Source organism: Petaurus breviceps, unplaced genomic scaffold (assembly GCF_028583685.1).
Source record: "Petaurus breviceps papuanus isolate PSGF00001 unplaced genomic scaffold, PetGlider_PUasm1.0 90994, whole genome shotgun sequence".
Lineage (NCBI taxonomy): Eukaryota > Metazoa > Chordata > Mammalia > Diprotodontia > Petauridae > Petaurus > Petaurus breviceps.
The window spans coordinates 1,658,605-1,685,818 of NW_027187393.1; the positions used below are offsets into that span (position 1 = coordinate 1,658,605).

Genomic DNA, 27,214 nt, shown 5'->3' on the forward strand with positions numbered 1-27,214 from the left:
TTAGCTGACTCGGAGCTTCTCTGCCCCGCCTCCTTAGCAAAGAAATTCGGGCGGGAAAGAGCAGGTTTCAAATTTGAAAAGGGGGCGGGGCCAGTAGCCTAGACGCCCCGCCCCGAGGCCGCACTGCGCAGGTGTCAGGTGCGCTCCACTCGCGCTGCCCCGAGCTTGAGCCTGCACTGGCAGAGACTCCAGAACAGAGCTGCCCACCAGGTCAACCCCGGTGATTCCCAGAAGAACGTACCCGCCCCAGGAAAGCCCCTGTCCACCGTCTGTAGGGAGGGCCAGGCCCAAAGCTAACCCTGGACTCTTGTCACTGCCTGAAGTAGTCTGCTCACCACGAAAAATACCCGGAGCTGGGGTGAGCGGGTTGAGTTGCCAAGGGTGGGTGGGGATTTCCCCTCAACCTTCAACACGCACTTATTAAGCACCTATTATATGCTGGGCTGTACTAGGTGCTGGAGAAACAAGGACAAGAATGAAACAGTCCCTGAACTCGAGGCGTTTACATGTTACTAGGGAAAGACAGGTACGCATACCGTGTTTCCCCATAATAAGACCTATCCCGAAAATAAGCCCTCCCCTTACTGTGTAAGGTTTCTCTAAAATAAGCCCTCCCCCGAAAATAAGCCCTATTGAGATCCCCTGCACTACACGCTACCATTACGGTACCCTCTGTATGCACTGCCCCCCCCGTGAAACGCACGCCGCGCTTGGAGCTGCATCCAATCAGAGCTGCAGCAGTGAGCACGTCATCCTGTTCTTCCCCAGTGATTTGCTTATTGAATAAAGGTACATTTTTTTGCTCACATTTACCTGTTTATTAAAATTGCTGTCAATGTTCATTAAAATAAGCCCTCCCCTGAAAATAAGCCCTCTGGTGTTTTTCTGTCCAAAAAAATTAATAAGACAGTGTCTTATTATCGGAGAAACAAAGCAGCAGAGCTGGGGCTCAGACCCAAGATTTCTGTCTTCCCATCTAGGAATCCATCTACTATACCTGATAGTCTTTGATCAGAGGTTTAGGTGCTGGTGAGGCATCCATTTGGTTCTTTGGTGATATGCATCCAAGTTTCCCTTTCAAGGGCTGGGCTGAGTACTTGAGGAAGGAGGAATAGGTATGGGCTGAACCAGGGCTGAGTACTTGAGGAAGGAGGAATAGGTATGGGCTGAACCAGGGTTGGGGAACCTTTGGCCCTCTTGGTCCTCGAGTGCAGCCCTTGACTGAACACAAACTTCACAGAACTAATCCCCTTAATAATAGGATTTGTTCTGTAAAACTTGGACTTGGTCAAAAGACCACACTCAAGGACCTAGAAGGCCATATGTGGCCTTGAGACCAAAGGTTCCCCAATCCTCATCTGAATTTAGGGGTTGGGAGCACAAGAGTGATTCTCCAGTGGAGGGAAGAAGGGAGGAAGCTGTGGCTTGGGAATGGGATCCCAGAGTCTGAGATCTCAAGCTGGGAAGGCTGGTTTGGAGTAGGAGGCTATGATTGAGCTTCATCCCTTTGCCCTGGTGCCCCAGGAGCAGCTACTGGCTGTGATGGAGCAGATAATGGAGGAGAACCTGTCTGGTGATCGAAGACCTCGGGACTATGTGGCCAAGTTCCCAGAGGAGCTGCTGGGAGTGAGCCTGGGGTCCCATGTGCTCTTTGCTGCCGAGGTTAGTGTCAGCTTATGGCTGCCTCATGTACAGAGCTGGAGGTGTAGGAACTGCCAATCAGCTCCTTCTTTTTCAAGCCCAGCAGAACTCCCCACTGGTTGGTCTTAATCTGGCCCAACATCTTTACAAGTCCTGGTAACTTTCACTGATTAAGAGAAGAGCTTCTGGGCTTAGCTATTTCTCCTTCCCTTCCCATCTCATTATGCTTTGATACTGCCCCAGCCCCTACCCAGGGACCTCTGATCCATCCCGTTTCAGCCTAGCACCCTGTGTTCCTCCAGTGCCTGGTGGCTGGCTCCTTTGTGGAAGTGGATGAGACCTCCCGGCAGCTGCTCCAGCCTCTGGCCCGGGATCTGTTGCTGAGCCTAGAGCAGGCTCGAGCTCTCCTGAGAGAGCAGAGTCTGGGCCGCCCTGGGCCCTGTTCTCAGCCTTTGTGTTCTGCCCTGCTTCGTTTTGACAACCTCTTTGCTGACTTTGAGTTCAAGTAAGGCCAAGGGTATGGGACAGATCTGGGGCTGGGAGATGTGAACAGGAAGTGACTACTCCTAGCTGTACTGTACTCTCAGCTCCTTATCTGAGCTCGGAGGTTCTGCCTCCTGCCTTTCACCTTGATCTGAAAGCCTGTGGGACACGTGAGTGAGGGAAGATGGGGCCAGCAGCAGAGCAGGCCTCTGCCACCAGAGGATGGATTTGACCATCACTGCTTCTTCCCTCTCAGCTATGTTGCAATGGTGGCCCCTGTGAAGTCCCCAGAGGAGCTTGAGCAGCAGCAGGAGATGGCTGTACTTTTCTGTGAGACAGTAGCCAGGTAAACAACCTTGTGGGAAGGGCCTTAGGAGATGACTCAGGTTGGCTTAAGGAAGACTCCCCTGAAGCTGGACCCCCACGGGGAAGGGGGTGGTCAGGCCAAACTATGCTTAGGACTCAACCTATCTCCTTGCTTATTTCTGGATCAGGGCCCTGGAACTTGGTTACATAACCCAGGAGATGATTGACAGCTATGAGCCCAGTCTTATGTTGACCATACCTCGCCTGGCTATCATCAGGTGAGAGAAATCAGGTCTCAGGGATTTTCAGGGCCTCATTTTAAGGGTGGGGGTCTAGGGTCAAGGCTATTGCTAATCTCTGGGGTAGGAGAAATGGCGGTGGATGTTCATAGGATCTCAAGCTAAAAGCTACCTCAGAAAACAACCAGTCCTATCCCTTCTGTAAGCAGGAATCCTGTTGATATTGTACAAGTTGCTTTCTTCCTCTGGTCCTCAGTTTCCTCATTTGCAAAATGAGGGGCTTGGACTAAATAATCTTTGGGCTGGAGGTCCATTGCTGTGGAGTGGTCACCCCTTCAGCCTCAGGGAGGCCTCCAATGTTAGACCCTGAAATCATCCTTTCCTGAAGCAACCTTTTCTGTCTCTGAAAAGCAATAATTCTTAGGAGGCTTTTCCTTTTATTGGACTGAAAGTTGCGCCTCTGCAGGGTCTGCCCTAAGTTCCTGGTTCTGCCAACCACCACAAGATATACAGCAGGCTCAGTGAGGCCAAGAAGAACAATCATGACCCCTCTTCCGCATAACAGCATTAGAATGAACAGCATTGTGTAGTGGACAAAGTATCAGACCTGATTTCATTTCTTAACTTTGTCACTCATTGTTATGCCTACCTTCCATGGACCTCAGTTTCCCCGACCACAAAAGGAAGGGTGTGGACTTGGTGATCTCTAAGGTCCCTTCCAGCTCTGACAGTCTGATTTTATCATTAGTTGAACCCAAGATTGAATGTACTTTGCAGACTCACTGAGCTTGTGGTCCACTAAGACCACTAAGGTCTTCTAAAAAGAAACTGCTTTCTAGCCACATATTCCTTTTGCCCTCCCTACCTCCATATCACTGCCAGTAAAAGTTTTTTTAACCTGAGTTTAGAATTGTTTTTTTATCCATATTAAATGTTTGTCAGGGCCTGACTTTGAGATGAGCTCTGATGTCAGGGACTGGGAACGACCCTGACATATGTTCTTTGCTCCACAGTGGCCTTCTCATCCACCCTGAGGGCCCCCTGAGCCTGAACCCACCTGGTGCTACAGCCTCTGTCTTCAGTCCCTTTCAAAGCCTTTTGCAGAAGATCCAGTAAGCAGGGAGGGAAAGGAGATAGTTCCCATTGGTCTGGTTTGGGGAGGCCCTGAGATCTTGTGGTGGATGGGATAGGGCCCAGGTGGACAGGCATGGATTCTAGGATAAATTTTGGCCCCTCTCCTCCTACAGAGCCCTATTGGTTGTTTTATCAGCTGACGAGCTCTTCATACTTGAACGGAGCCTGTGTATGGAAGATGCCCCCTGGGAGCCCTTGGACAATCCCAGGCCAGAGAGCTTAGTATCTAACACTTCTTGTCAGACTAGGGTCTGGACCCCACAGCCTGCCTCACATCTGCCCTTCAAGCAGAACCCAACCCTTGGCTGTCCAGATCAGGGCTTAAGAGCATCAAATGAAAGTCTGGGAACCAAGTCAGGTACCTCCTTCCCATCAACTGACTCTGGAGATGCTACCTGCCCCCTGCTGTTGGGTGGGCCAGTACCCACTGAAGCTGGGTCCCCTGGCACTGTCCAGGATTCAAGAGAGGCAAGGAGACAAGACTCCAGAAGATATGGTGCCCACCAACCTGGTGGACAGGACCAGTCAGTGGTTGCCAGGTAAGCCTTCAGCTAGGAGGCAGGATTCTAGTGGGAGAAACCAGAGAAAAAGAGCCTTTCAACAGTTCTGCCTTAGAGCATGTCAGCATCTTGATTCCCCCCAAGGCCAGCAAGGCCAGGCACCCAAGCAGGACCCAGCTCAAGCTTGGTGCATGACTCAGAAGAGTTCTTGTTTCAGTCTTCTTAGGAATCTTATTAGACTAGAAGTCTGAAGACCTGGGTCCTGACCTTGCTCCTCTCTAGTCCTCCATTTGCTTGTCTGGAAAGTGGGGGAGTTAGATTTCCAGGGTCCTTTCTAGTTTTGAAATCTCAGAACTCTGGGTCCTTCTGCTGAGTGTGCATGCATGCTGATCCTTTGCTTTCTTGCCTTGTCCCATGCCACCCCAACCCATTCCAAAGTCCCATTTTGTCCCAGGGCTCAAGGGGAGGCTTGTGGGAGCCTTCTCCCCCCAGCAGACTCCCTGCTGCCTTTGGGACAAGTGACCCTTGTGAGCCTCTGTTTCTTCCTGGGACAGGACCTTTCAGGCCAAGATGGGCAGGGCACTTCGGGCCAGCTACTCCAGCCCTCAAAACATGCTCCACTCGCTCTTTGTCTGCATCTCAGGTGAGGGAGGGTGTGTTGGTGGTGTCACTATTGTCTGAGATAGGGGAAAGGGGAAGCATAAGCTCAAGATTGGGGCCTTTAACACGGACATAGGCTGGTGTGGGGGTGAGAGAGGGTGGTCTGTCAGGGCCTGGGTGTCTGGGCCCATCTGTTCTGTAGGCTAGATTGAGGTTAGGCTATCCTTGCTCTTTGCATCATCAACACAGCTGATGGGGAAACAGATCAAGGCTGGGAGGGAAAGGGTTAGTCCAGGGGTGGGGAACCTGTGGCCTGGAGGTCACATGTGGCCCTTTATGTCCTCAAGTGTGGCCCTTTGACTGAGAGGGCCATTTGTTCTGTGAACCACATGTGGCCTTGAGGCCACAGGTTCCCCACCTCTGGGCTAGGCCCTGGAGGGAGGCTGAACAGGTCTCTACCAGCCTTCCCAGAATCTTTCAGGGTAAGGGTGGGGCACTGCCAGGGAGAGGGAGGAGCCGCTGTTGCACCCTCTACCCACTAGGTGTAGCCGACCAATTGCAGACCAACTTTGCCAGTGAACTCCGAGCCATCCTTCATATGGTGTTCTTGGTGGTGGTATCCAAGCCTGGGCCAGGTGAGGGTCCCTAGGACAAGTCACTTAATTTTTCTGGGTCTCAGTTTCCACGTGTTAAATAAGGGATCTTAAGATCATAGTTTAGAGGAGGAAGGGACCTTAGAAGCTCCTCTTCCAGACAAGGACATTGAGGCATTATTAAGTGACTTGCCAGGGTTCACAATAGCTAGTAAGTGTCAATGACGGAATTTGAACTTAGGTCTTCTTGATTCTAAGTCTAATGTTTTACCCAGTAGAGTATACCAACCTGCCATGACTGGCCAGAGATGGACTCTGGGGCCCTTTCTCCTCTAAATCTATGACCCTAGCCTGTTGCTGTTATCCATGCCCCACAGAGCAGTACTGCCTGGGCCACTTGGAGGGGGGGTCCCAAGGAGGGCTGTGGCTAAACCAGGGTTCTGGTCTGCAGTCAGAACTGCTTCTGGGCTCCATCCCACCAAACTTGTACTTATCACTGCATCCCCTCTCTCCTTGTGACCTGAACAAAGAGGAAGAAGCAGAGGAAGGAGGCTGTAGGTTGGCTGCCCCTCTGGCAGATTGTACCCCATGTACTGAATACAGCCTAGAAGGTAAGTTGGGCCCAAATAGACCCGTACAGACTGGCTCAGCCCTAGTGGTTCCTGGGCAATTTTAGTGGCTTCCCTTGTGTATTTATACACACACACACACACACACACACTTAGCTTTGACTGCTCTCACATTGGAGGTCTACCTGTCAAAGGTATTATACCCATTATTGTTCCCATCCCACCCCCAGCTGTGGTGTCCATAGGGAATGGCTCACAGACACATCCCCTCCTTTGCCTCACAGAGCCCCCTGCCTGGGTCCCAGATCATGCCTGTTTTCATTGTACTGCCTGCCAGACTCCCTTTAGCCTCACTCGCCGAAGGCACCACTGTCAGAACTGTGGAAAGGTAGATGTCTTGGATGGTGGAGGGTAGGAACAGGTAGAGGAGAAAGAATGCAGAAAGGTGCATGCTGGGGAGGGAGAGGGACAGATGGCTCCTGGGCCCACTTTTCAGACCTTTGGACACTCAAGAACTTGAGTGGGCCTTAAAGCTCTCCTGCTTCAAGCCCTTCATTTTACCTAAGAAGCCCAGAGAGGGGTTAGTTGTGCCTCAGCATCCCTCCCTGGACCATAGGTAACTGGGAACAAAGCTATGATTCTGTGTTGCTAGGGCGGTACTTAGTGCTGGGGGTGGAGGTGGTGAGTGCAGGCCCTTCTGCAGCTCCTGAGGCCGACCTTTCTGGACGCACGGGTTCAGGGCAGAGCTGGGCAGATAATGAGCTTTTCTCTCATGCCCTCCAGATCTTCTGCTCACGATGTTCATCCAGATCTGTGCCTCTGCCTTGGTTTGGCTACATGAAGCCTGTGCGGGTGTGTGCCCACTGCTATGCTGCCCATGTCCTTCCAGGCTGCTCCTGATGCATCTGTCCCAGGCACTAGCCTCTGGGGCCAGCTGATGGAACCACTCCTGCCTGTGTCCAGGCTCTAGGGTGGGGACTAGGGAGGCCCAGAGGCCCCTGGGACAATCATCCAGGGTGTTGGATCTGCCCCAGGGAGGAGAGATTGAACTTGCACCTGCAGGGGAGAACTTTCCTGCCTTCCTCCCAGGGTGAAGGGTGGCTCTTGGGTCCCCGAACTGTGGATTGGGGGCACTCTTTCCTCCCCAACCTCAAAAATTCTCAGGGGTTCCACTCTCATTGCTCCTACACAAGGTTTGTGTGTACACTAGGAGTGATCAAGAAAGGGCAGAGGCTGGGGTGTGTCCATTCTCTCCCCTTTGCTTCCTTCCTCTTGGGTTCTCTTGGGACCTCTTACAATAGATTAGCCCTTTTCATCTCTCTCACTACCTTTTAGTGGCCTGTAGTCTGGGCCTGGCCTGAGGGGGGACCCTGGTGAGTATGGATAGGTGTTTCTATGCCTATGTATGTGTTTGTGGTGGGGAGGGGAGGGGAGCAGTTAGGAGCTTCTTCTTACTTTCTGAGGGTGCTCTTGTGGCCAATCTGGGCTTGTGAAGACCTGATCTGTCCCATCGGTTCTGCTTTCCTGGTGGGGTAAGGGGCAAGGGAGGTACGATTCCTATTGTTCATAGGTGTATTTTTGTTTAATTAAAGATAGAGATTCGTCAAAGTGGTCTTTGACTCTCTTACGGCCAAGCAGGCAATGGGGGACAGACATATTAAAGGAAGTGAAGATGGGTTTTGCTCAGGGTCTTTTACTCTTCCCAGTTCTAACACTCAGCTGTAGTCAGCAGCCCATAGCAGATTAGTAGCAGCAAGGACAGAGAGAGAAATCCAGAGAGCTAGAGTACTGAGGGTGGGAGGAAGGTAGCTGAGGGCCTGACAAAACCAGGTGGACAATAATTCCTGATTTTTGTTCTGTTCCTGGTAATGAGGGCAGCTAGTAGGTGGCACAGTGGATAGAACACCAGGCCTGGAGTCAGGAAGACTCATCTTCCTGAGCTCACATCTTGCCTCAGACACTTACTAGCTGTGTGACCCTGGGCAAGTCACTTAACCCTGTTTGCCACGGTTTATAAAAAAAGCACTTTATGCAACTATTTGGACAAATGTCAATAAAAGTTAAACATTGTTGTCATACTGATCCAATTAAATTTTCTCACAACATAGCAAGGTTAAAAAAAGGGGAGGTGGCTAGGAGGTGAAGTGGATAGAGCACTGGCCCTGGATTCAGGAGGACCTGAGTTCAAATCCAGCCTCAGACACTTACTAGCTGTATGACCCTGGGCAAATTACTTAACCCCAATTGTCTAAAAATAAAGAAATAAAAAGACATCCATTTCTCCATCTAGCTCCTCTTCATTACTATACTATTACAAAATAGCAAACCATTTCGATATCTTTGCCAAGGAAGCCCCAAATGGGGTCACAAAAAATCTGACATGACTAAAATGACTGAACACTACCACCACCTAGTAATGATGACAGCAGTGATAATTTCCATGCTATGTCCTTCGCTGATGCCTCATTTTAGAGTAGGAGGCAGCTAGGTGGTATAGTGAATAGAGATTGAGGCTTGGAGTCAAGAAAGACACGAGTTTAAATCATGCCTTAGACACTTAACTAACTGTGAACCTGGGCAAGTCGCTTATCTGCTCTGGGCCTCAGTTTCTGTAAAATGAGAGGGTTGGACCTGATAGCCTTCAAGATCACCTTCCAGCTCTAAACCTTTGATCCTTGATTCTTCTTTTAGACTAACATGACCTTAAAAAACATCTTGTTGTTCCATATGTTCTTACAGCATAGTTATTTCTAGATATACTGTTCCCTGCCCTCTCCCACACTAGAACCTTCCCTTGTAACAAAAACACTGAAAACCAATAGACCCAGCAACCCAGTCTTCCATCACTTACAATGCTCCCTCCCCCCAACTTCCTCACCTTTCCAATAAAAGGAAGGAGGAACATTTCCTCATCTCTTCTCCAGGGGCAAAATTAATCATCATAATTACACAACGTGGGGCTCTACTTGATTCTTTTATTACAGTCTCAGTGTATATTGTTTTTCTGGTTCTGCTTGCTTCTCTCTGCTTCAGTTCATACAAATTTTCGCCAGGTTTCTCTGGATTAGTCATGTCTGTCATTTGTGTTGGTTCAGTAACATTCCATTCCATTCACATGCCACAGTTTGCTCACCTATTCCCCTGACTGGTGGATGCCCATTTTCTGACCCTTGATTTTTTAAAAGGTGTTTTCGTTTGCCTTTTGTTGTTTGCATTAGTCATTTCTAGATATATAATTTCTCCACCTTGGAGGCCTTCCTTCACAACAAAGAAAAACAGGTAAGCAAGTTGAATGACAGTGACTGGGTCTATACAGTAGCATCCCCTTCCTTCCAATCATTCAGGTTCACAACTTTGGTGGCATACTTGACTTCTCAATCTCACCCACATCTAATCAGCTTCCAATTCTTACTGGTTCTTTTTTTTTTTTTTTTTTACCTTCACAGCATTTCTGAATCCCTTTCTCCTCCACTCCCACAGTTCAAGGCCCTCATTACCTCTTCCTGGACTATTGCCCTGGACTCCTAATCAGTTTCCTAGTCTCAAACCTCTCTTCAATCCAATTTGTAGAACTGTGATTTTCCTAAAACAGAAGTCAGACCATGTTACTCCCCAGTTCAAGAAACTCCACTGGTTCCCTATTACCTCCATGATCAAATACACACTTCTCTGGAGCCAGGTGGTGATGGATTTTAAATCCTAAACAACCTGCCTTTTTGGGGATAAAACATCAATCCCCTTCACTAGCTCTGGGAAAGAGTCAAAACTGATTTTCTGGCTGTTGCCTGCACAGGGTATTTCATCTTCCATCTCCGATTCTCAGAATCCCTTGTTTCCTTCAAATCTCAAAGACCACCTCCCTCACGAGGCCTTTTCTGATCCTTCCCCTCCCCCAGATGCTAGAACCTTCCCCTCAAATTACCTTGTATTATTTTTTTTTAAATTTATAAGTACCGTGTTTCCCCGATAATAAGACACTGTCTTATTAAATTTTTTGGACAGAAAAACACCCGAGGGCTTATTTTCAGGGGAGGGCTTATTTTAATGAACATTGACAGCAATTTTAATAAACAGGTAAATGTGAGCAAAAAAATGTACCTTTATTCAATAAGCAAATCACTGGGGAAGAACAGGATGACGTGCTCACTGCTGCAGCTCTGATTGGATGCAGCTCCAAGCGCGGCGTGCGTTTCACGGGGGGGGCAGTGCATACAGAGGGTACCGTAATGGTAGCGTGTAGTGCAGGGGATCTCAATAGGGCTTATTTTCGGGGGAGGGCTTATTTTAGAGAAACCTTACACAGTAAGGGGAGGGCTTATTTTCGGGATAGGTCTTATTATCGGGGAAACACGGTATATTATATATAGTATTTTTTATGACCTTGGGGAGTCATTTCCACTTTCTGGCTTTAGTTTCCTCAACCATAAAATGAACTAAATGACCCTTAAGTTCCCTTCCAGGGCTAACATTCTATGAATTGCTATCCACCCAACCTGCCCCTCCCATTGCGGTCCCTGTTCCTGTCCATGGTGCTACCATCCTCCCTGTCATTGTCCTCTTTGACACTTTCCTCTCCTTCAGCTCCTATGTCCAGTTACCAAGTCCTGTTTCTGCCTCCAGAATCCTTAGTCCAGATCCTTATCATCAATTTAAAAATAAACCTATTGACATCTTTCTTTTATATCACCTTTATTTCCAAATATATTCCTTGCTCTCTCTGCCTATGCAACAAAGTAACAAAGAATAAAAAAGGTGTCAGTAGAAGTTTGGCACATTAGACAATACATCAGCTGAGCTTGATGGTATATGCAATGTTCTTTACCCAGTCCTAAGAAAGTACATTTCTTTCTTTACCTCTTTTCTGGGGCTAAGCTTGGTTATTATAATTGCACATCATTCAGTTTCCAATTTTGGTCCTTTTAATTTACATAGTTATACTCATTGTGTCTGCTGTTTTCTTGCTTCTGCTTAGGTCATTCTATATCCGTTCAGATAAGTTTTCCCTTGCTTCTTTGAATTCCTCAAATTCATCAATTCTTCTGGCCTACTTATTATTCCATTACATCTATGTATCAGTTTATTTAGCAAGTCACTAATCAATGGGCACCTACTTTATTATCTGTTCTTTGCTATCACACAAAAAAAAAACAAACACTGTGATCAATATTTAGTCATCTATGAGACCCTTCTTTCTGTCTTTGTCCTCCTTGGGGTATATGCCTAGCAGTGGGATCTCTGTGTCACTTTTTTTTCTTTTTCTTTTTTTTAAGCATAATTTCTACTTGCTTTCTAGATTGGTTGGACCAGTTAGAAATTATACTTTTTTTTAAAGTGACTAAAGGATCCATGCCCTTTGACCTCATTGTCTCTTACCTGCTTTGTTGACATAGCTTCCTAGCTGATTTCCCTTCATGGAGTCTCTCCCCTCCCCGATCCATCTGGCATAGGACCCTAAGGGGAAAGGTCTGCCTGACATATCAGAGTGAGACAGAGGGAACTACGGATGGTGTCGAAGGGGCCTGGCTGATATTGGGGGGTGGGAAATATACCTGGCTGGCATGGAGCTGACTCAGCAGCACCAGGTAGTGCTGAGGGTCTTCCTGTACATCAAGGCAGATGATTTCAGTCACCACTTGTGTCACCAGTTCATCAGCAAAGAAAAACTGAGCCAGCAGCCGAGGATCTGACCTCTGGGTAAGGAAGGTGAAAGGCAGTTTGAGTCAGTGTCCCTCAGGGAGCCCCACCCACATTCCAGGTTCCTAGGTACTGGATTTGGAGTCAGAAGATAAGGGTCTAATACCAGTTCTGCCAGTATGACTTTGGACAAATCACTTAACCTCTATGGGTCTCAGTTTCCTCACCTGTAGAAAGAGGACATTGGGCCAGATGATCACTAAGAGCCCTCATAGCTCTAAATATATGATTCTTTGTGTTACCAGCTAGGTAGGGCTTAGCATGGGCCCCCACCTGGATGTGGAAAGCATTGAATGACATCACATATGATGAAATTTACTATTATCTTAACATACAGGAAAGAACTAGTTATAGACGTAGGAGTCATTTTAGAATTAGCTAAACACTTACAAGAGTCAATTTAAACATCAAAACAGAAAAAATAGATAAAACTAAGCAACCTGAACAACTCAAACACAATTGTTGTCTCCAAAGTATCCAAGATCCCAGGGCCAGGAGAGATTCAGATCCCATGCCCATTACCCATAGGATCCTGACTGAATACCACCTCTTTCAGTTTCTCAGCATAAGGATAAAACTGCATAAGGATAGGTTAGAGAAGGAACACACATTTATATAGTGCTAATCACTTTACAAATATTATTTCATTTAATCCCATTATTATTTCCATTTTACAGTAGAAGAAACAGACAAACAGAGGCTAAGTGACTTGCCCACGGTCACACACTTAGTTTGACACTGGATTTAAACTCAGGTCTTCCTGATGCCAGGACCAGTGCTCTACTCATTGTGCCACCTAGATGTCGCAGATTAGGTTAGAATATAGACTGGGCTGAGAGGTGAGCTGTGCACCATCTATGAGAGGCAGCTTGGTGGCCTGGCTACTTGGAGCCAGCAGAGACCTGAACTGGAATCCTGCCTCTCACTTTATTTTCTGTATGACCATAAGCAAGTCTCTCAGCAACTCAATTATGTACAAAATGGGGATAATACCCCCTGTAGGAACTTCCTCACAGCATCACTGTGAGCATAGAATGTGCTCAAATACCACCTACGTGCTGGTTATTATTCAGCCCACCCTGGCCAGAGACATCTCCACCTTGAACTCAAACTCAAACATGCCCCAAACCCAACTCATTCCCTTTCCCCAAACCTTTTCCTTCTAGTCTCAAGGGATACAGGTAGGAGGTGGGGTGGCAGTTAACCCACTCATCTTTGTAGTTCTGATCTGGGATACAGCTGTCCTGATTATTGAGAAAGTGCAAACTCATCTTCCATGAGGTATCTAGCCACCATCTTTTGGGGACAGCTGGTGGCACTAAAGTAGACAGAGTGGATAGAGTGCCATGCCTTAAGTCAGGAAGACTCATCTTCCTGAGTTCAAATCTAGCCTCAAACACTTATTAACTGTGTGTCCCTGGACAAGCTACCTAACCCTATTTGCCTCAGTTTCCTCAACTCTAAAATGAGCTGGAAAATTAAATGGCAAACCATTCCAGTATCTTTGCCAAGAAAACCCCAAATGGGGTCACAAAGAATTAGACACAACTCAACAACAACAAAGACTATCTCTCACATTCCCTCTACTCATCCACTATTGAAGTAAGCTTACCATATTCCCTTCCACCTGTGACTCAACTCCCTTCTCTGGCCACAACTCCCCTCTTTGTGTTGTCTTCCCCAATAGAATGTAAGCTCCTTGAGGTTAGGAACCACCTCACTTTTGGATTCACATTCTCAGGCTTCGCACAATAGTGGGTGCTTATTAAACACTTTTACTTAATTTATTTATCCAGTAACACTACCAGACTGTCTCCCATGTGGAAAACTTGGGTGTTTATTTTCAACCCTTGTGTTCTGCCTCACTTCTCACATTTGTTCAATGACTAAGTCCTGTCAATGAACCACTACAATGTCTCTGAGATCATTCTTCTCTCTGTTTCTACCACCACTCTCACTACTTCTTCCCTGGACTATTACAGAAGTCTTCTAAAAAGTCTCTGGCTCCATTTTTCTTCTCGATTCAATCCATTCCTCACACCACTGCAAGAATAATCTTTGCAGGGCTGTGCTGCAGCCAAGTTGAACCAGAGAGCCAAATGTTAAATTTCCAGTGTGAGCATTTATGACTAGGAAATCTGCAACTGTTACAAATCAGTGTTTCATTTATTATTTTGTTGATTGTCTAGATTTACCAAGTGATGAAGAAAACATTAATAACACAAATTCAACTTAAAAGGATATCATGTACACATTTTTCAGAAAGCTGGTTGTTAAACTTTTTTTTTTTTACATACTCAAGATCATACCACTTAAAAATTCAGTTTAGTTCATCATGCTTTTATTTGGCAACTACAGTGTGCACTATCTTGGGCACTGCTCTTACAAAGAAAAAAAATGAGATGGTCCCTTTCATCAAAGAGCTTATGCTGTCCTGAAAGGTAATGGTTTCCTATCTTCTGAGGAAAGTTCAAACTCATTTAAATTGACATTCAGGGCCTCCCACAAACTAACACCCTTCCACCTGCCTAGCCTTATTTCATAGTACTTACCTCCAAATCCACTATGGTCTTGCTAAATTGGTTAGTTCTCACCTAAAAAATGTCATTTGCTTTCATGTTTTTTGTTCATTATGCTACTTATATTTCATTTAAAATTTATTCAGGAAGCATTTATAAAGTCCCTTCTATGTGCTTGGCATAAAACTAGGGACTGGAAATATAAAAACACAATGGAATAGGCTCTCCCTTCAAAGCCTTTACATTTTACTCAAGGAAAACAATATATACTCATTAAATATACAAAATACATTCAAAACAAATATAAAGACATTTCAATGTAGGATGGGAAGTTATTGGCAACTAAAATTGGGGCAGGGAATCAGGAAGTATATCCCTTCCCCTCTTCACCTATTAAATTTCTACCTATCCTTTAAAGCTCAACTCAAAGGCTACTTCCATGAAATCTTGCTTTATAACCACTTTCCAACTTTTGATACAGTGTGGTGCAGAGGACAGAACACTGGACTGGGAGACAGAGAACTTGGATTTAAATCCTGACTTTAGAATCTGACCCTTGATAATCACTAGCTGCGTAATGACCACAGGCAAATCATTTAACCACTATAAGCCTCAGTTTACTCAGCTATAAAATGGGAACACTAATACCTATAATACCTATTTCACAGGACTTCAAAGGAGCTAGTATAGATAAGACTTTAAACCCTAAAATAAAGTTCAGAAATTATTGTTCAGTTGATCGACATGTATTTATTAGGTGTCTGACATATTCCTAGCACTGTGCTAAGAATGGGGTATGCAAAGAAAAGCAAAAAACAGTCCCCACTCTTAAAGGGACTTAACAGGAGCTACAACATGCAAATAGCTCAGTCATTCTACTGGTATTTATTTTTTTTTAAATAAGTTTTTATTGCTATCTTCTGTTTGTTTCTTCATCATAGTTATCCCAAATATCCCTCCTTTTGCCCCATCCAAAAAGCCATTCCCTTATTTGGAGGGAACAATTTTGGCAGAGAGGTGAAGACAGAAACCATATTATAAGAGGCTGAAGAGAGTAAGGAAGGAGAGGTTTAGGGTGTAGATAGCTTTTTCAGTAAGTTTGTCCATGGAAGGGAGGAAGGAGCCAGTGGAGAGGGAGAGACTGAAGATGCATCAGGCTTAGGAGAGTCACAGTCTGCCCTCTGAGTAACAAAGAGCTCCTCTGAGAGATTGTGTGTCTGAGCTTGTCCTTTGATATAATGTCTTCATTTCAACAAATTTTTATTGATATTTTCTAGTTTTTACATCACCATAGTATCCCAAATATCCATCTTCCTTTCCGTCCCTGAGAGCCATCCCATATAACAAATAGTATTTTTAAAAGAGGAAAAAATATCAGCACAACTGATCAATACATTGAAAATGTCTGAGGCCATGTGCAATGTATACATCTGTGGCTCTCCCACCTCAGTGAAGGGGATGGCTTCTCGTGTCTCTTTGTTTGAGTTTTACTTGATCTTTCTTTTTTTCTTATTTTGGGGTAAAGGGGTTGGCAAGACAGGTCAAGTGACTTGCCCAGGGTCATATAGCTAGTAAGTGTCTGAGACCTGATCTGAATTTAGGTCTTCCTGACCCCAGGGTCAGTGCTCTATCCACAGCACCCCCTAGCTGCCCCTGAGTGCCACTGGATCTTTATAACTTCATTATATTTACTTTTCAGTTTTGGGGTGTGTAGTTTTTCTTTCCATTTACATTGTTGTGGTTATTGTGTCTATTATTTTCTTGGCTCTGCTCACTTTACTTAGATCATAGAGATCTTTCTGTGTTTCTTTATATTCATCACATTCATCATTTCTTACAGCACTCTAATATTCCATTACATTCAGTATCACAATTCATGTAGCCATTACCCAGTCAATGTACATCTACTTTGTTTCCAATTCCTACCTATCACAAAAAGTGCTGCTATAGATATTTTTAAATATATGGGAACTTTTTCTTATTGATAGTTTCCTTGAATATAAGCCCAATAATGGAGTCTCTGGTTCAGAGGGTATGGAAATTTTAGTCATTTTATTTGCATAATTCCAAATTGCTTTCCAAAATGTTGGTAACCATTTCATAGCTCCATCAAAAATTTATTAGTGTGCCTATCTTTTCACAACCCCTCCAACAATGACTGTTGCTATGTGTTGTCATTTCTGCCAATCTGCAGGGTGGGAGATAAAAATATCAGGGTTGTTTGGATTTGCAGTTCTCTTATTATTAGTGACTTGGAACATTTTCTCATGTAGCTGTGAACTCTATGCAGTTCTTTTGAGAACTAATTTTCATATCCTTTGACCATTTATTTATTGTGGAATGGCTTTTATTCTTACATACATATATTTATTAGTTGTGTATATATCTTGGATACCAAACTCTTATCAGAGAAATTTGTTACAAAGACTTTTTTCCCCCATTCAACCGCTTCCCTTTTTATCCTAGATGTATTATCTATGCTGAAGCTTTTCAGTTTCAAGTAATCAAAGTTACCTATTTTATCTTTTGTAATTGCCTCTATCTATTTGGTTAATAATATATCTCCTGCTCATACCTGTGAGAGGTACATAATGTGTTTCTCTTCTAATTTTTTTATAGTATAATCTTTAATATTGAGATCATATATCCACTTAGAATATGTTGTGGAGTGTGGCATAAACTTAAGTCTAATTTATGTTTTTCCCAAGGTAATTTAAGTTTTTCACTTTATCAAATTATTGAGTTCTATTGTTTTTTAATCTCTCTTATCCAGACCATTTATCTATCTCTCTAATCTTTAACCAGTAACAGATGGTTTTGATGACTGCTGCTTTATAATATAGTGTAATCTCTGAAATGGCTATTCCCCCCTCCATCTTTGCTTCTTTTCATCATTTCCCTTGATATTTCAGGGGTGGGGAACCTGCAGCCTCAAGGCCACATGTGGCCCTCAAGTGTGGCCCTTTGACTGAATCCAAACTTCACAGAATAAATCTCCTTAATAAAAGGATTTGTTCTGTAAAACTTGGACTCAATATGAACAGGCAGTTTTCAGAGGATGAAATTAAAGATATCTATAAGCATACGAAAAAATGCTCTAAATCACTATTGATTAGAGAAACGCAAATCAAAATAATTCTGAGGAACCACATCTCACTGGCCAGATTGGAAATGATAAATGCTGGAGAGGATGTGGAAAAATTGGAACATTAATGCATTGTTGGTGGAGCTGTGAACTGATCTAACAATTCTGAAGAACAAAATGGAACTATGCTCAAAGGGCTATAAATAAAGTGCATACCCTTTGACCCAGCAATACCACTTCTAGGGTTGTATCCCAAACAGATCATAGAAGTAGGAGGAAGACCCGTATGTACAAAAATATTTATAGCAGCTTTTTTTGTGGTGGCAAAGAATTAGAAATCAAGGGTATGCCTATCAATTGGGGAATGGCTGAACAAGTTGTGGTATATGAATGTAATGGAATACTACTGTGCTATAAGAAATGAGGAGCAGACAGACTTCATAATAACCTGGAGAGACTTATATAAACTGATGTTGAGTGAGAAGAGCAAAACCAGGAGAAATGTGTACACAATTACAGATACAATGTATGTGTGATGACTAACCTTGATAGACAGGGCTCCTCTCAGCAATGTAAGGTTATAAGACATCTCCAAAAGACTCATGATGGAAAGAGATATCCACATCTAGAGAAAGAACTACAAAGTCTGAATGATTGAAGCAAACTGCTTGCTCTCTTTCTTTTTCTTGTTTTGTTTTGTTTCCTCTTTCCCATTGTTCATTCCATTGGTTATAATTCTTCTTTTTACAACCTGACTAATATTTCACTGCATGCTGCCAACGCTGGGGTGGGAGGAGAGGGGGAGAAAATTTGAAACTCAAAGGATTGTGGAACTGAAAAGTAAATAAATTAATTAATTAAATTAAAAAAAAAAACTTGGACTCAGTCAAAAGGCCACACCCTAGGACCAAGAATGCCATATGTAGCCTCAAGGACAAAGGTTCCCCACCCCTGGTCTAGATCTTCTGTTTTTCTAAATGAATTTTGTTATGATTTTGTCAAATCCTATAAAGTATTATCTTGGTAATTTGGTTGGTATAGCATTAAAAGTATAAGTTAAGGGAGGCTAGGTGGTGCCCTACCTTCCCCCTCCAAAAAGCAAAATAAATACATGTCTTTCTTTAAAAAAAGAAAGTATAAGTTAATTTTGGTAATATAATTTTATTATGTTAGCCTGGCCTAGCTATGAGCACCGAATATTCCTCCAGTTCTTTAGGTTGCTTTTTATTTTCTGTAATGGAGCACTTTGTGACTGAATCCATACAAGTCTTTTGTGTGTTTTGGGGGGTTCCTCCCCAGATATTTTATGCATTTTTAAGTTATTTGGAATGAAAGTTTCCTTTCTATTATTGCTTCTTCTGCTTTTTTTTAATTATTATATAGAAATGCTATTGATTTTAAGGATTTATTTTGTAGCCTGTAACTTTGCTGAAGCTATTGTCTCAATTAATATCTTTGCTAATTCCCTATTGTTTTCCAGGTAAACCATCATATCATCAGTAAACAGGGATAATTTTTTCTCTTTTTTACTTAGCCCTATTACCTTAATTCCTTTCTCTTTCCTAATTGCTATTGCTAGGATTTCCAAGACTATATCAAATAATAGGGGGGAAAATGGACATACTTGCTTCATTCCCATATATACTGGAAAAGATTCTTGTATATTTCCATGGTATATGATACTTGTTCTTGGTTTTAGGTAGATTTATTTATGATATTAAAAAAGTCCCTCTGTGCTTATATTTTGTAGGGTTTTATGCATAAAATTGTACTTTGTCAAAGGTTTTTTTTCTTTTTGAATTATTGAGATGATCATATGGTTTTTAAATGTTTTAACTTTTGGTATTATTTGATTGTTTTCCTAATATTGAATCATCCTTGCAGCTCTAGTATAAATCCCACTTGATCATAATGAATGTGTGATCCTGGGCAAGTCACTTGACCTCATTTATCTCAGTTTCCCCATCTGTAAAATGAGGACAATAATAGCACCTACCTCCTATGTGATGATCAAATGATACAATAATTGTACCCACCTCTTTTTTTTCTGCTTTTTGGAGAGGGGAAGGTAGGGCAATTAGGGTTAAATGACTTGCCCAAGGTCACACGGCTAGTAAGTGTTAAGTGTCTGAGGCCGGATTTGAACTCAGGTCCTCCTGACTCCAGGGCCCATTGGCCCACCTAGCCTATGATATAATAATTGTAAAGCACCTGATACATGGCAAATGCTATATAGATGTTAGTTATTCTTATTAGAACTCACAGTCTGTTCCCATTCTACTTTTTCAGCCTTATTACACCTTACTTATGTCCAATTAAACTGGCCTCTATTTTGTTCCTCACAATTAAAATTCCATCTCTAGTCTCCATGCCTTAGCAATGGTTGTTCCCAATGCCTAGAATGCCCTACTTCACCACCATTCTTTCTGGGATTCCTTGTTTTCCTTCAACACTTGGGTGGAGTGCCACCCTCTGTATGAGGCCCTTGCTTGTCCCCTGAAGTGCCAGTGTCGCCCTCCCTCCAAAGACTCTGTACTTTGTGTGTGTGTGTGTGTGTATGTATATATACATATGTGTATATGTATGTAGATATTTCGATATATGAATATTTTGTCTCCCCCATTAGAATAAAAGCTTCTTAGCACAAGGCCAGTCTTCTTCACATAAGCACTAAATAAATGCTTGTTAACTGATTGACATTAATGGGTACAACTTTTAAGTCCTGTGTTATTCACACATTTAAATAAATACAAAATAAACACAAAGCTCTGGGTGTGTGGGGGAGGGAAGGTTACCAGTCTAATATAAGTGGAAGTGTGTTAACAATGAAACAGAGGGCACAATGGGATACAAAGGAAAAAAATTAAAACCAGCCCTTGAACTTAGGGAGCTAACATTCTCCTAGGGGAAACAACCGAGGAGAGAGAAGTAAATATGAAGTAAATAAAGAGTAATATGGGAAGTTGTTCAGTCGTTTCAGTTGTTTCCTACTCTCTGTGACCCCATTTGGGGTTTTCTTGGCAGAGATACTGGAGTGGTTTGCCATTTCCTTCTCCAGCTCATTTTACAAATGAGGAACTGAGGCTGCCCTTAATTTGAAAAATAGAGAACTGGAAGCCTGGAGATCTCCAAGGCTTTTGTAGGGGTTGGCACTTAAGGTATGCCTTTAAGAGAGCCAAGGAGTCTAAGAAGTGCAAGAAGAGCATTCCCTGAATTGGAGAGTGTGGTCATAAGGCATTGAGGCAGGAATGGAATGGTGTGAAAAGGGAACTTTGAGTAGGCCAGTTTAGTGGGAATGAAGATTCAGGTTGGAGCTGGACAGTGAATTGGGCAGCTGGGTGATGCCATAATGCACAGAATACCTGGGCTGGAGTTAGGAGACCTGAGTTCAAATCCAGGCTCAAACACTGTGTGTACTTGACCAAGTCACTTAACCCTATTTGCCTCAGTTTCCTCATCTGTAAAATGAGCTGGAGAAGGAAATGGCAAACCACAGTGTCTTTGCCAAAAAACCTCCAAATGGAATCACAAAGAGTCAGACATGACTGAACAACAACAAAGGAAAGTGAAGGGTTTTCAAATGCCAGAGAAGTTTGTTATTTTATCCCAGAGGCAATAATAGCAAGCCACAGAAGCTTCTTGGGCTGGCCTTAAGAGATATCAGTTTGGCAGCTAAGTGGGTGACAGAATGGAGAAGGTAATGAGATTGGAGGAAGGGAGCCAGTTAGGAGACTATTTCAGTAGTCCAGGAGAGAAGTGATAAGAATCTGAACTAGGGAAACTGAGGCTCAGATAAATTAAGTAATTTGCTCATAGTCACATAGCTAATAAATTTCAGAGTTTAGGATTTGAACCTAGCCATTATGATCACAGAGACCATTAGCAATACATTTTTTTTAAAGTGGCACCTGCACCAGCCAGGTTCCAAATTCAAGCAAGGAGTTGAAGCTTGGAGCCAAAGAGGAAGAAGTGGATAATTTCATGGGTATGAGAGTTTTCCTGACTCTGGTGTCCTAGTCTGTATTATGTGGTATTGTGAATGAATGAATGAATGAATGAATGAAAGAAAGATATGGAAGAGTTAATTTCCTCTATTGACCAGTCTCTTGTCTCTAGGTCTTGTCTCTAAAGCCCTGGGAGGTTTCTTCAAGCCCTGGGGGGCACAAGCTCTGACTCACCCCCCAAACACCTCCTTCCCTCCACTTACTCCACCTCCTCATACCCTTTGGAAAAACTGCTTTCAGAAGGAACAGGATTGACTGGAAGAGGCCTAACTTGGGAGAGGAAGCAAAGGGTTAGCCCAGAATCCTTGCTTCCGGGCAGGGTGAACCAGCCGGGTGTCCTCCAACCACCCTCCAACTTCCTACTCAGGAAAGGGGCTGGCTGCCCCCTCCAAGGAGAGGCTGTTCTCATTCAAACCCTGCCGTCTCTTCCCCCTGTTTATTTTAATTCTTTACCACCTGCCTGACCTAGGATACCTTCTGGACTGGTGGCACAAACCCAGAAGGTCCTGTCGGGGCCCCTTGGGAAAGACTCCAGAGTACACCCCCCCCCCCCCCCCCCCCCCCCCCCCCCCCCCCCCGCCCCCCGGCGGGTGCCACCCCCCCCCCCGCCCCCCCCGGGCGGGCCCCTTGGGCCCCCCCACCACCCCCCCCCCCCCCCCAACACACACACACCTTCCCTGAGAGCTCCAGGATGAGACACACTCGTCCCACAACCGACAGAGCTGATCTCTCAAGGCTCACCCTGACTACCCCCTTCCTCACGCCCACCAATGGGAAGGGCAGCCTTCTCTCAGGCGCCGGCAGGGAGGGAGGTGGGGAGGACTGGGTGTAACTATGGAAGTTTTTTCTCTTTTTAGAAAGTCTAGACACTCAGCGTAGGGAAGAAGGTCTGAAGGAGGGAAAAACAAGGAGGGACCTATTTATTTGCTGGCGGGGATCCGGGCGCCTCCCATTAGGAAGAGCAGGGGAGGGGAAGCGGCAGCTAGAGTCTAGGGGAACCTGGGGGTCTTGGCTCCAGGAAGAAGAGGATGAGGATCGGGGGAATTTACCTTGGGCCGATTCAACCACTTCCTCACGGCGGCCGGCAGCATGACAGAACCAGGGAAAGGGACAGCTGCCCAACCTCACCTAGGGTCGCCTCACCTTGGCAGAGCAGAACCCGGTCTTGCCCCACCCCCGCCGCGCCGCCTTCCCCGCCCCATCAGCCCCGAGGTGGGCTGGCCCTGAAAATATAGGAGGCGGAGGAGTAAAAGGAGGAATCTATCTCAACCTGGGACTTGTTCCAGAACCTAACTCCCAGGTAGCATCTCGTTAGGGACTAGTGCGTTGGGTTCCGGAATCTTAGAAAGTTAGAGCAGGACTGGGTTCAGAGATAACCTAGTCTACCCATATCGTTTTAAACCGAGAGGAGGGAGGGCTTGCCCAGGTAAGTGGCAGAGACAGAACTAGAACTCCAGACTCATATCTCGGACTCAACTCCGCCTACGCACTTCCCTTGGGGTTTAGTGAACTCATCTGTGAAATGGGTATAATAATGCCTGGGATCCCGGCTGAAGTAAAGGAAAACACTTCGTAAAATTCCAGAGCATTAAAGAAAGGGCAGTTGTTGTTAGGGCGGCTAGGTGGCGCCATAGTGCATGAAGTGCTGGGCATGTAGTCAGTAACTCATCTTCCTAAATTCAAATTTGACCTCAGACACTATCTGTGTGATCCTGGGCAAGTCACTTAACTCTGTTTGCCTCAGTTTCCTCATCCGGAGAAGGAGATGGCAAACCACTACAATACCTTTGCCAAGAAAACACCAAATGGGATCAGAAAGAGTCAGACACAACTGAACAACTGGACATGACAATGTCTGTCCTTGGCACGTAGACCTAATCACCTCCTGCCCTGTAGTATAGTTGGGTCCATATCTTATCTTCTTGGAAGCAGTATGGAATCCTGGTATGAGCACTGTCCTCACTTGAAATCAGGAGACCAGGCTTAGAACCTAGGCTCCATCCATCATTTACTAGTGTCTATAGGTAAATCATTTAACTTCTCTGGTTCTGTTGTTTCATCTGTAAAAAGCTTCCTTCAAAGCTCAACTCAGGTGCCACCTCCTATCAAAGACTTTTTTTGACTGCCCTAGCTGTTAGCACTGTGTCCCACTATAAACAATCTGTCACTTATTTTCTAGGCTCCAGTTTTATCTCCCCATAGGATTTAAGTTCCTTGGGATGAGGGATTGCTTTTTTACTTGTCTTTGTATCTCCATTTTAGCACTGTTCCTTGCACAGAATGGCTAAAGAAATTATTAATGGAATACTACTGTGCTGTAAGAAATGATGTGTGTGAAGAAGTATGGGAAGATCTACATGAACTTCATGGGGTACCTGGGGTCTAGATCAATTTGTGAAACCAACTTGTAAAACCAGTCTGTTCAATTGTAACTGCAATTTGTCCTTTCCCACCCTTGAGATCTGCCCCTTCTCCCTATCCCACACTCCACCTAGGCAACACCCTGTGACCCCTTGGTTCTTACTTAATCTCTTCATTTCTTTATCCTTGCCTTTTGTCTCCTTCAACCTGGCCCAAATCTTATCTAAACTATCTATTCACATGCTCCTCTTGGTCAGCTCTGACCTTTGTCTATGCACCAAGTAAAAAGCATGTACCCTTCTCACTTGCAGGTCCCCTAAAGGACTCTTGCCCGCTTCTCATGGAAGCGTAACAATAAACTTCTACAACTCTCACTCCAATTAAGCCTGAGACCTTGAATTCTTTCCAGATGATATTGCAGGTTTTCTGGTCTTAGATAAGATCAGAATTCCTGCTGAACCTATTGGGATTCCCCCTCCCCCCCATCAAACTGATGTAGAGTGATAGAAGCAGAACCAGGAAAATAACAGACACAATTATGACAACAATGTAAATGAATAGAACAACTACACAGCAAAAACTCAAAAGTAAATTATAGAGATCAACTGAGACTGGAATGAAGAGATGTGGGAAGATGCCCCCAATCTACCGCTTCATGGAAGTGGGAGGCCCACAGAAGTCACATATTGCCCATGTTTTCAGATTTTCTTAGTATACCAATCTGTTGTACTGTCTTTTTCTCCCCTTTCTAAAAAAATATTATTTTTACATGGGATGGCTTCCAAGATGGGGAAAGGGAGAGATACGTAGAATGCTATGATGATATAAGAAACAGAAATTTTTTATTAAAAAATTTAAATTAAAAAAAATTTAAATCAGGCTTGTTCAGTACAGGAAAAATCTGGTAAAGAACTTTGCTATTAATGTACATTGGCACCTTCTTGACAGTTTGTGGTTGTGGAGAATTGCCTGAGAGTACTAAGAGGTTAAATGATTTGCCCAAGATTGTGTCAGAGGTGACCTCAAACCCAGGTATTCCTATCTCTGAGGCCAGCTCTCTTCCATTATTCCATGATCCTTCTCATCTAAGCTTTCTATTTTCCCCAGTGCCATGCAAACTTTTAGAACTTAATAAATGCCTATTGGTTTCAAAAGGACTGCTATTAACAATATTAATGAATGCTCCAGATTGCTAAATAATAAGAGAAATGCAAATCAAAATGACTCTGAGCTTTCAACAGACACTCAGAAAACTTACAGAGATCACAAACATCAGGAATAGCCAATGTCAGATGCATCATGGAGAAGCAACTCCAACTTTGTTGGTGGAACTGTCAGTTTGTATAGACTTTCTGGAAAGCAATTTGGAATTGCAAAAATAAAGTAACTAAAATATCCATACCCTTGGACCCAGAGGGTCCATTGCTAGGTATATTACCCCCAAGAGGTTACTGACAAAAAAAAGACCTCATATATAGTATATATGGTATAAATATACACCAATATATTTAGAGTAGTACTTTTTGTGGTACCAGTTATAAAATCCTCTGTTTGGCTTTCAAAGTCCTTTATAACCTAGCTCCTTCCCAGCTTTCCACTCTTATTACAACTTACTCCCCTCTATTACACTGTGATCAAGGAACACTGGCCTTCTTGCCGTTCTTCAAACAAAACACCCCATCTCCTATTTTGGTCATTTTCACTGGCTATCCCCCATGCCTGGAACTCTCTCCTCAGATCTGTCTCTTGGGCTCCCTGGCTTCCTCTGAGTCCCAGTTTAAATATTACTTTATATAACAAGACTGTCCAAATCCCCCTTAATGCTAGTGCTTTTCCTATATTGATTATCTCCAATTTATCACATAGATAAAGAGATAGATATAGATATCTTGTTTGTACATAGCTGTTTACACATTGTCAGCCCCATTAGACTGTGAGCTCCTTCAGATCAGGCATCATATATTTGCCTTTTTTCATATTTCCCACTCAGCAATATCTGGTATATAGTAAGATAATAAATAATAATAGATATAATTGATTTAATATAAGTAATAAATGCTCATTGATGGTCTGATGATTATTTTGACTGGGTCTTCCATGGATTTATATTACATAATTTCAGCTGGGCCCTCATTACTGATATGCAATACTTCTACATCTCCCTAAGTAACACTATCCCCACTCACCACAGTGGCTCTTCCAAAACTTTTCATACCTCCTCAAAGCTCCCATGGCTTGCCTTCCTGCACCCTCTCAGCTAAGAACCTTGTCTCATATTTTACTGAAAAAAAACTGATGACATTTGTCAAAAGCTCCCTGTTCAGGAGCGGCTAGGTGGCGCAGTGAGTAAAGCGCCAGCCCTGGAATCGGGAGGACCTGAGTTCAGTTCCGTCCTCAGACACTTAACACCACACAAAAAAAACTTTGGGCAAGTTATTTAACCCCAATTGCCCTCCAAAAAGAAAAAAAAAAAAAGGAAAAGCTCCCTGTTCTCTCTCAGTCCTCACCCAGATCTCTTCTTCTACTATCTCCTCCACTATCTGTCGCATGAAGTCCTTCCTGCCAAGGCAAATCCTTGGCACAAATGATCCAATTCCATCCTTTCTCCTCCTGCCGATTGTCCCGTCTATCATGTCCACTCCCTTACTTATCTTCAATCTTTGCCTGTCTGCTGTCTGCTTCCCTACCGCCTACAGACATGCCCATATCTCCCCCATCCTCAAAAAAACCCTTCACCTGATCTTTCTAGCCTTACTATCATCCCATATCTTTCTTGCCTTTTGCAACTAAACTCAAAAAGGCTGTCTATAATAGGAGCCTCCACTTTTTCTCCTCTCACTCTCTTCTTAATCCCCTATAATCTGGCTTCTGACCCCATCATCAACTGAAATTATTCTCTCCCATGTTACCAATGATTTCTTAATTGCCAGATTCAATGGCCTTTTCTCAGTCTCGTTGTTCTTAATCTTTTCTTCAGCCATTGACACTGTTGATCTCCTTTTTGATATTCTCTTCTTTCTAGATTTTTTGGGACATTATTCTCTTCTGGTTCTCCTCCTACCTGTCTTTTCCTCTCAATCTTCTTTGCTGGATCTTCTTCCAGGTCACATTCACTAACTGTGGATGGCCCACAGAGCTCTGTCCTAGGACCTCTTCTTTTCTCCCTCTGTAGTATTTTGCTCGGTGACCCCATCAGCTCCCCTGAGTTCAATTATCATCTCTTTGTTAATGATTCTGAGATCTACTTAGCCAATCCTAACCTCTGTGCTGACCTCCATTGTCTCCTCTCCAGCTGCCTATTAGACATCTTGAACTAGATGTCCTGTGCACATTATGATTTCAACATGTCCAAAACTGAGTTCATTATCTTTTCTCCTAAAACCTTCACTTTTCCAAACTTGCCTATTATTATCAAGGGCACCACCATTCCCCCAGTCCCTCAGGCTTGAAATCTAGGTGTCCTCCTGAACAGATCACTATCTCTCA

At 44.0% G+C, this 27,214-nt stretch overlaps 2 protein-coding genes and 1 long non-coding RNA gene across 7 annotated transcripts; 2 read left to right on the forward strand and 1 right to left on the reverse strand.

Moving 5' to 3' along the window:
- The first annotated feature begins 622 nt into the window (after window positions 1–622).
- LOC138153587 (lateral signaling target protein 2 homolog) lies at window positions 623–7,673 on the forward strand. 2 transcript variants are annotated; one of them, XM_069077818.1, is made up of 11 exons: window positions 627–1,662; window positions 1,944–2,146; window positions 2,381–2,470; window positions 2,619–2,708; window positions 3,683–3,781; window positions 3,917–4,342; window positions 4,858–4,946; window positions 5,446–5,538; window positions 6,027–6,107; window positions 6,350–6,453; window positions 6,849–7,673. In XM_069077818.1, the coding sequence occupies exons 1-11, from the start codon at window positions 1,489–1,491 to the stop codon at window positions 6,963–6,965; spliced, it is 1,566 nt and encodes a 521-aa protein (XP_068933919.1). In that variant the 5' UTR covers window positions 627–1,488; the 3' UTR covers window positions 6,966–7,673. The 2 variants fall into 2 exon arrangements, with proteins under 2 accessions (XP_068933920.1, XP_068933919.1); XM_069077819.1 differs by lacking the exon at window positions 5,446–5,538 and having other exon boundaries at window positions 623–1,662.
- A 1,821-nt stretch (window positions 7,674–9,494) lies between these two features.
- Window positions 9,495–22,589, reverse strand: LOC138153418 (lateral signaling target protein 2 homolog). Of its 4 annotated transcripts, none has more exons than XM_069077521.1 (4): window positions 22,417–22,589; window positions 17,908–17,988; window positions 11,615–11,755; window positions 9,495–11,530 (listed from the first exon to the last, which is right to left on the reverse strand). In XM_069077521.1, the coding sequence occupies exons 1-4, from the start codon at window positions 22,456–22,458 to the stop codon at window positions 11,435–11,437; spliced, it is 360 nt and encodes a 119-aa protein (XP_068933622.1). In that variant the 5' UTR covers window positions 22,459–22,589; the 3' UTR covers window positions 9,495–11,434. The 4 variants fall into 4 exon arrangements, 3 of the variants coding, with proteins under 3 accessions (XP_068933622.1, XP_068933624.1, XP_068933623.1); XM_069077523.1 differs by having other exon boundaries at window positions 9,495–11,534; window positions 22,417–22,585; XM_069077522.1 differs by having other exon boundaries at window positions 9,496–11,516; window positions 22,417–22,585.
- A 65-nt stretch (window positions 22,590–22,654) lies between these two features.
- On the forward strand, window positions 22,655–24,597 carry LOC138153419 (uncharacterized). Its single transcript, XR_011166378.1, has 2 exons — window positions 22,655–22,793; window positions 23,630–24,597. It is a non-coding gene; the product is annotated as an uncharacterized lncRNA (long non-coding RNA).
- The last annotated feature ends 2,617 nt before the right edge of the window (window positions 24,598–27,214 follow it).

Bases quoted from the DNA above. Each gene is read 5' to 3' on its own strand.
- LOC138153587 (XM_069077818.1), top strand. From the start codon at position 1,489: ATGATTGAGCTTCATCCCTTTGCCCTGGTGCCCCAGGAGCAGCTACTG. The intron at 5,539-6,026 runs GTGAGGGTCCCT...ACCTGAACAAAG, and splicing joins GGTATCCAAGCCTGGGCCAG to AGGAAGAAGCAGAGGAAGGA. The intron at 6,454-6,848 runs GTAGATGTCTTG...CATGCCCTCCAG, and splicing joins ACTGTCAGAACTGTGGAAAG to ATCTTCTGCTCACGATGTTC.
- LOC138153418 (XM_069077521.1), bottom strand. From the start codon at position 22,458: ATGCTGCCGGCCGCCGTGAGGAAGTGGTTGAATCGGCCCAAG. The intron at 17,989-22,416 runs GTAAATTCCCCC...TTCTTTCTCTAG, and splicing joins AGTGGTTGAATCGGCCCAAG to ATGTGGATATCTCTTTCCAT. The intron at 11,756-17,907 runs GTTAGTCATCAC...TTCCTTACCCAG, and splicing joins GAGGAGCCCTGTCTATCAAG to AGGTCAGATCCTCGGCTGCT.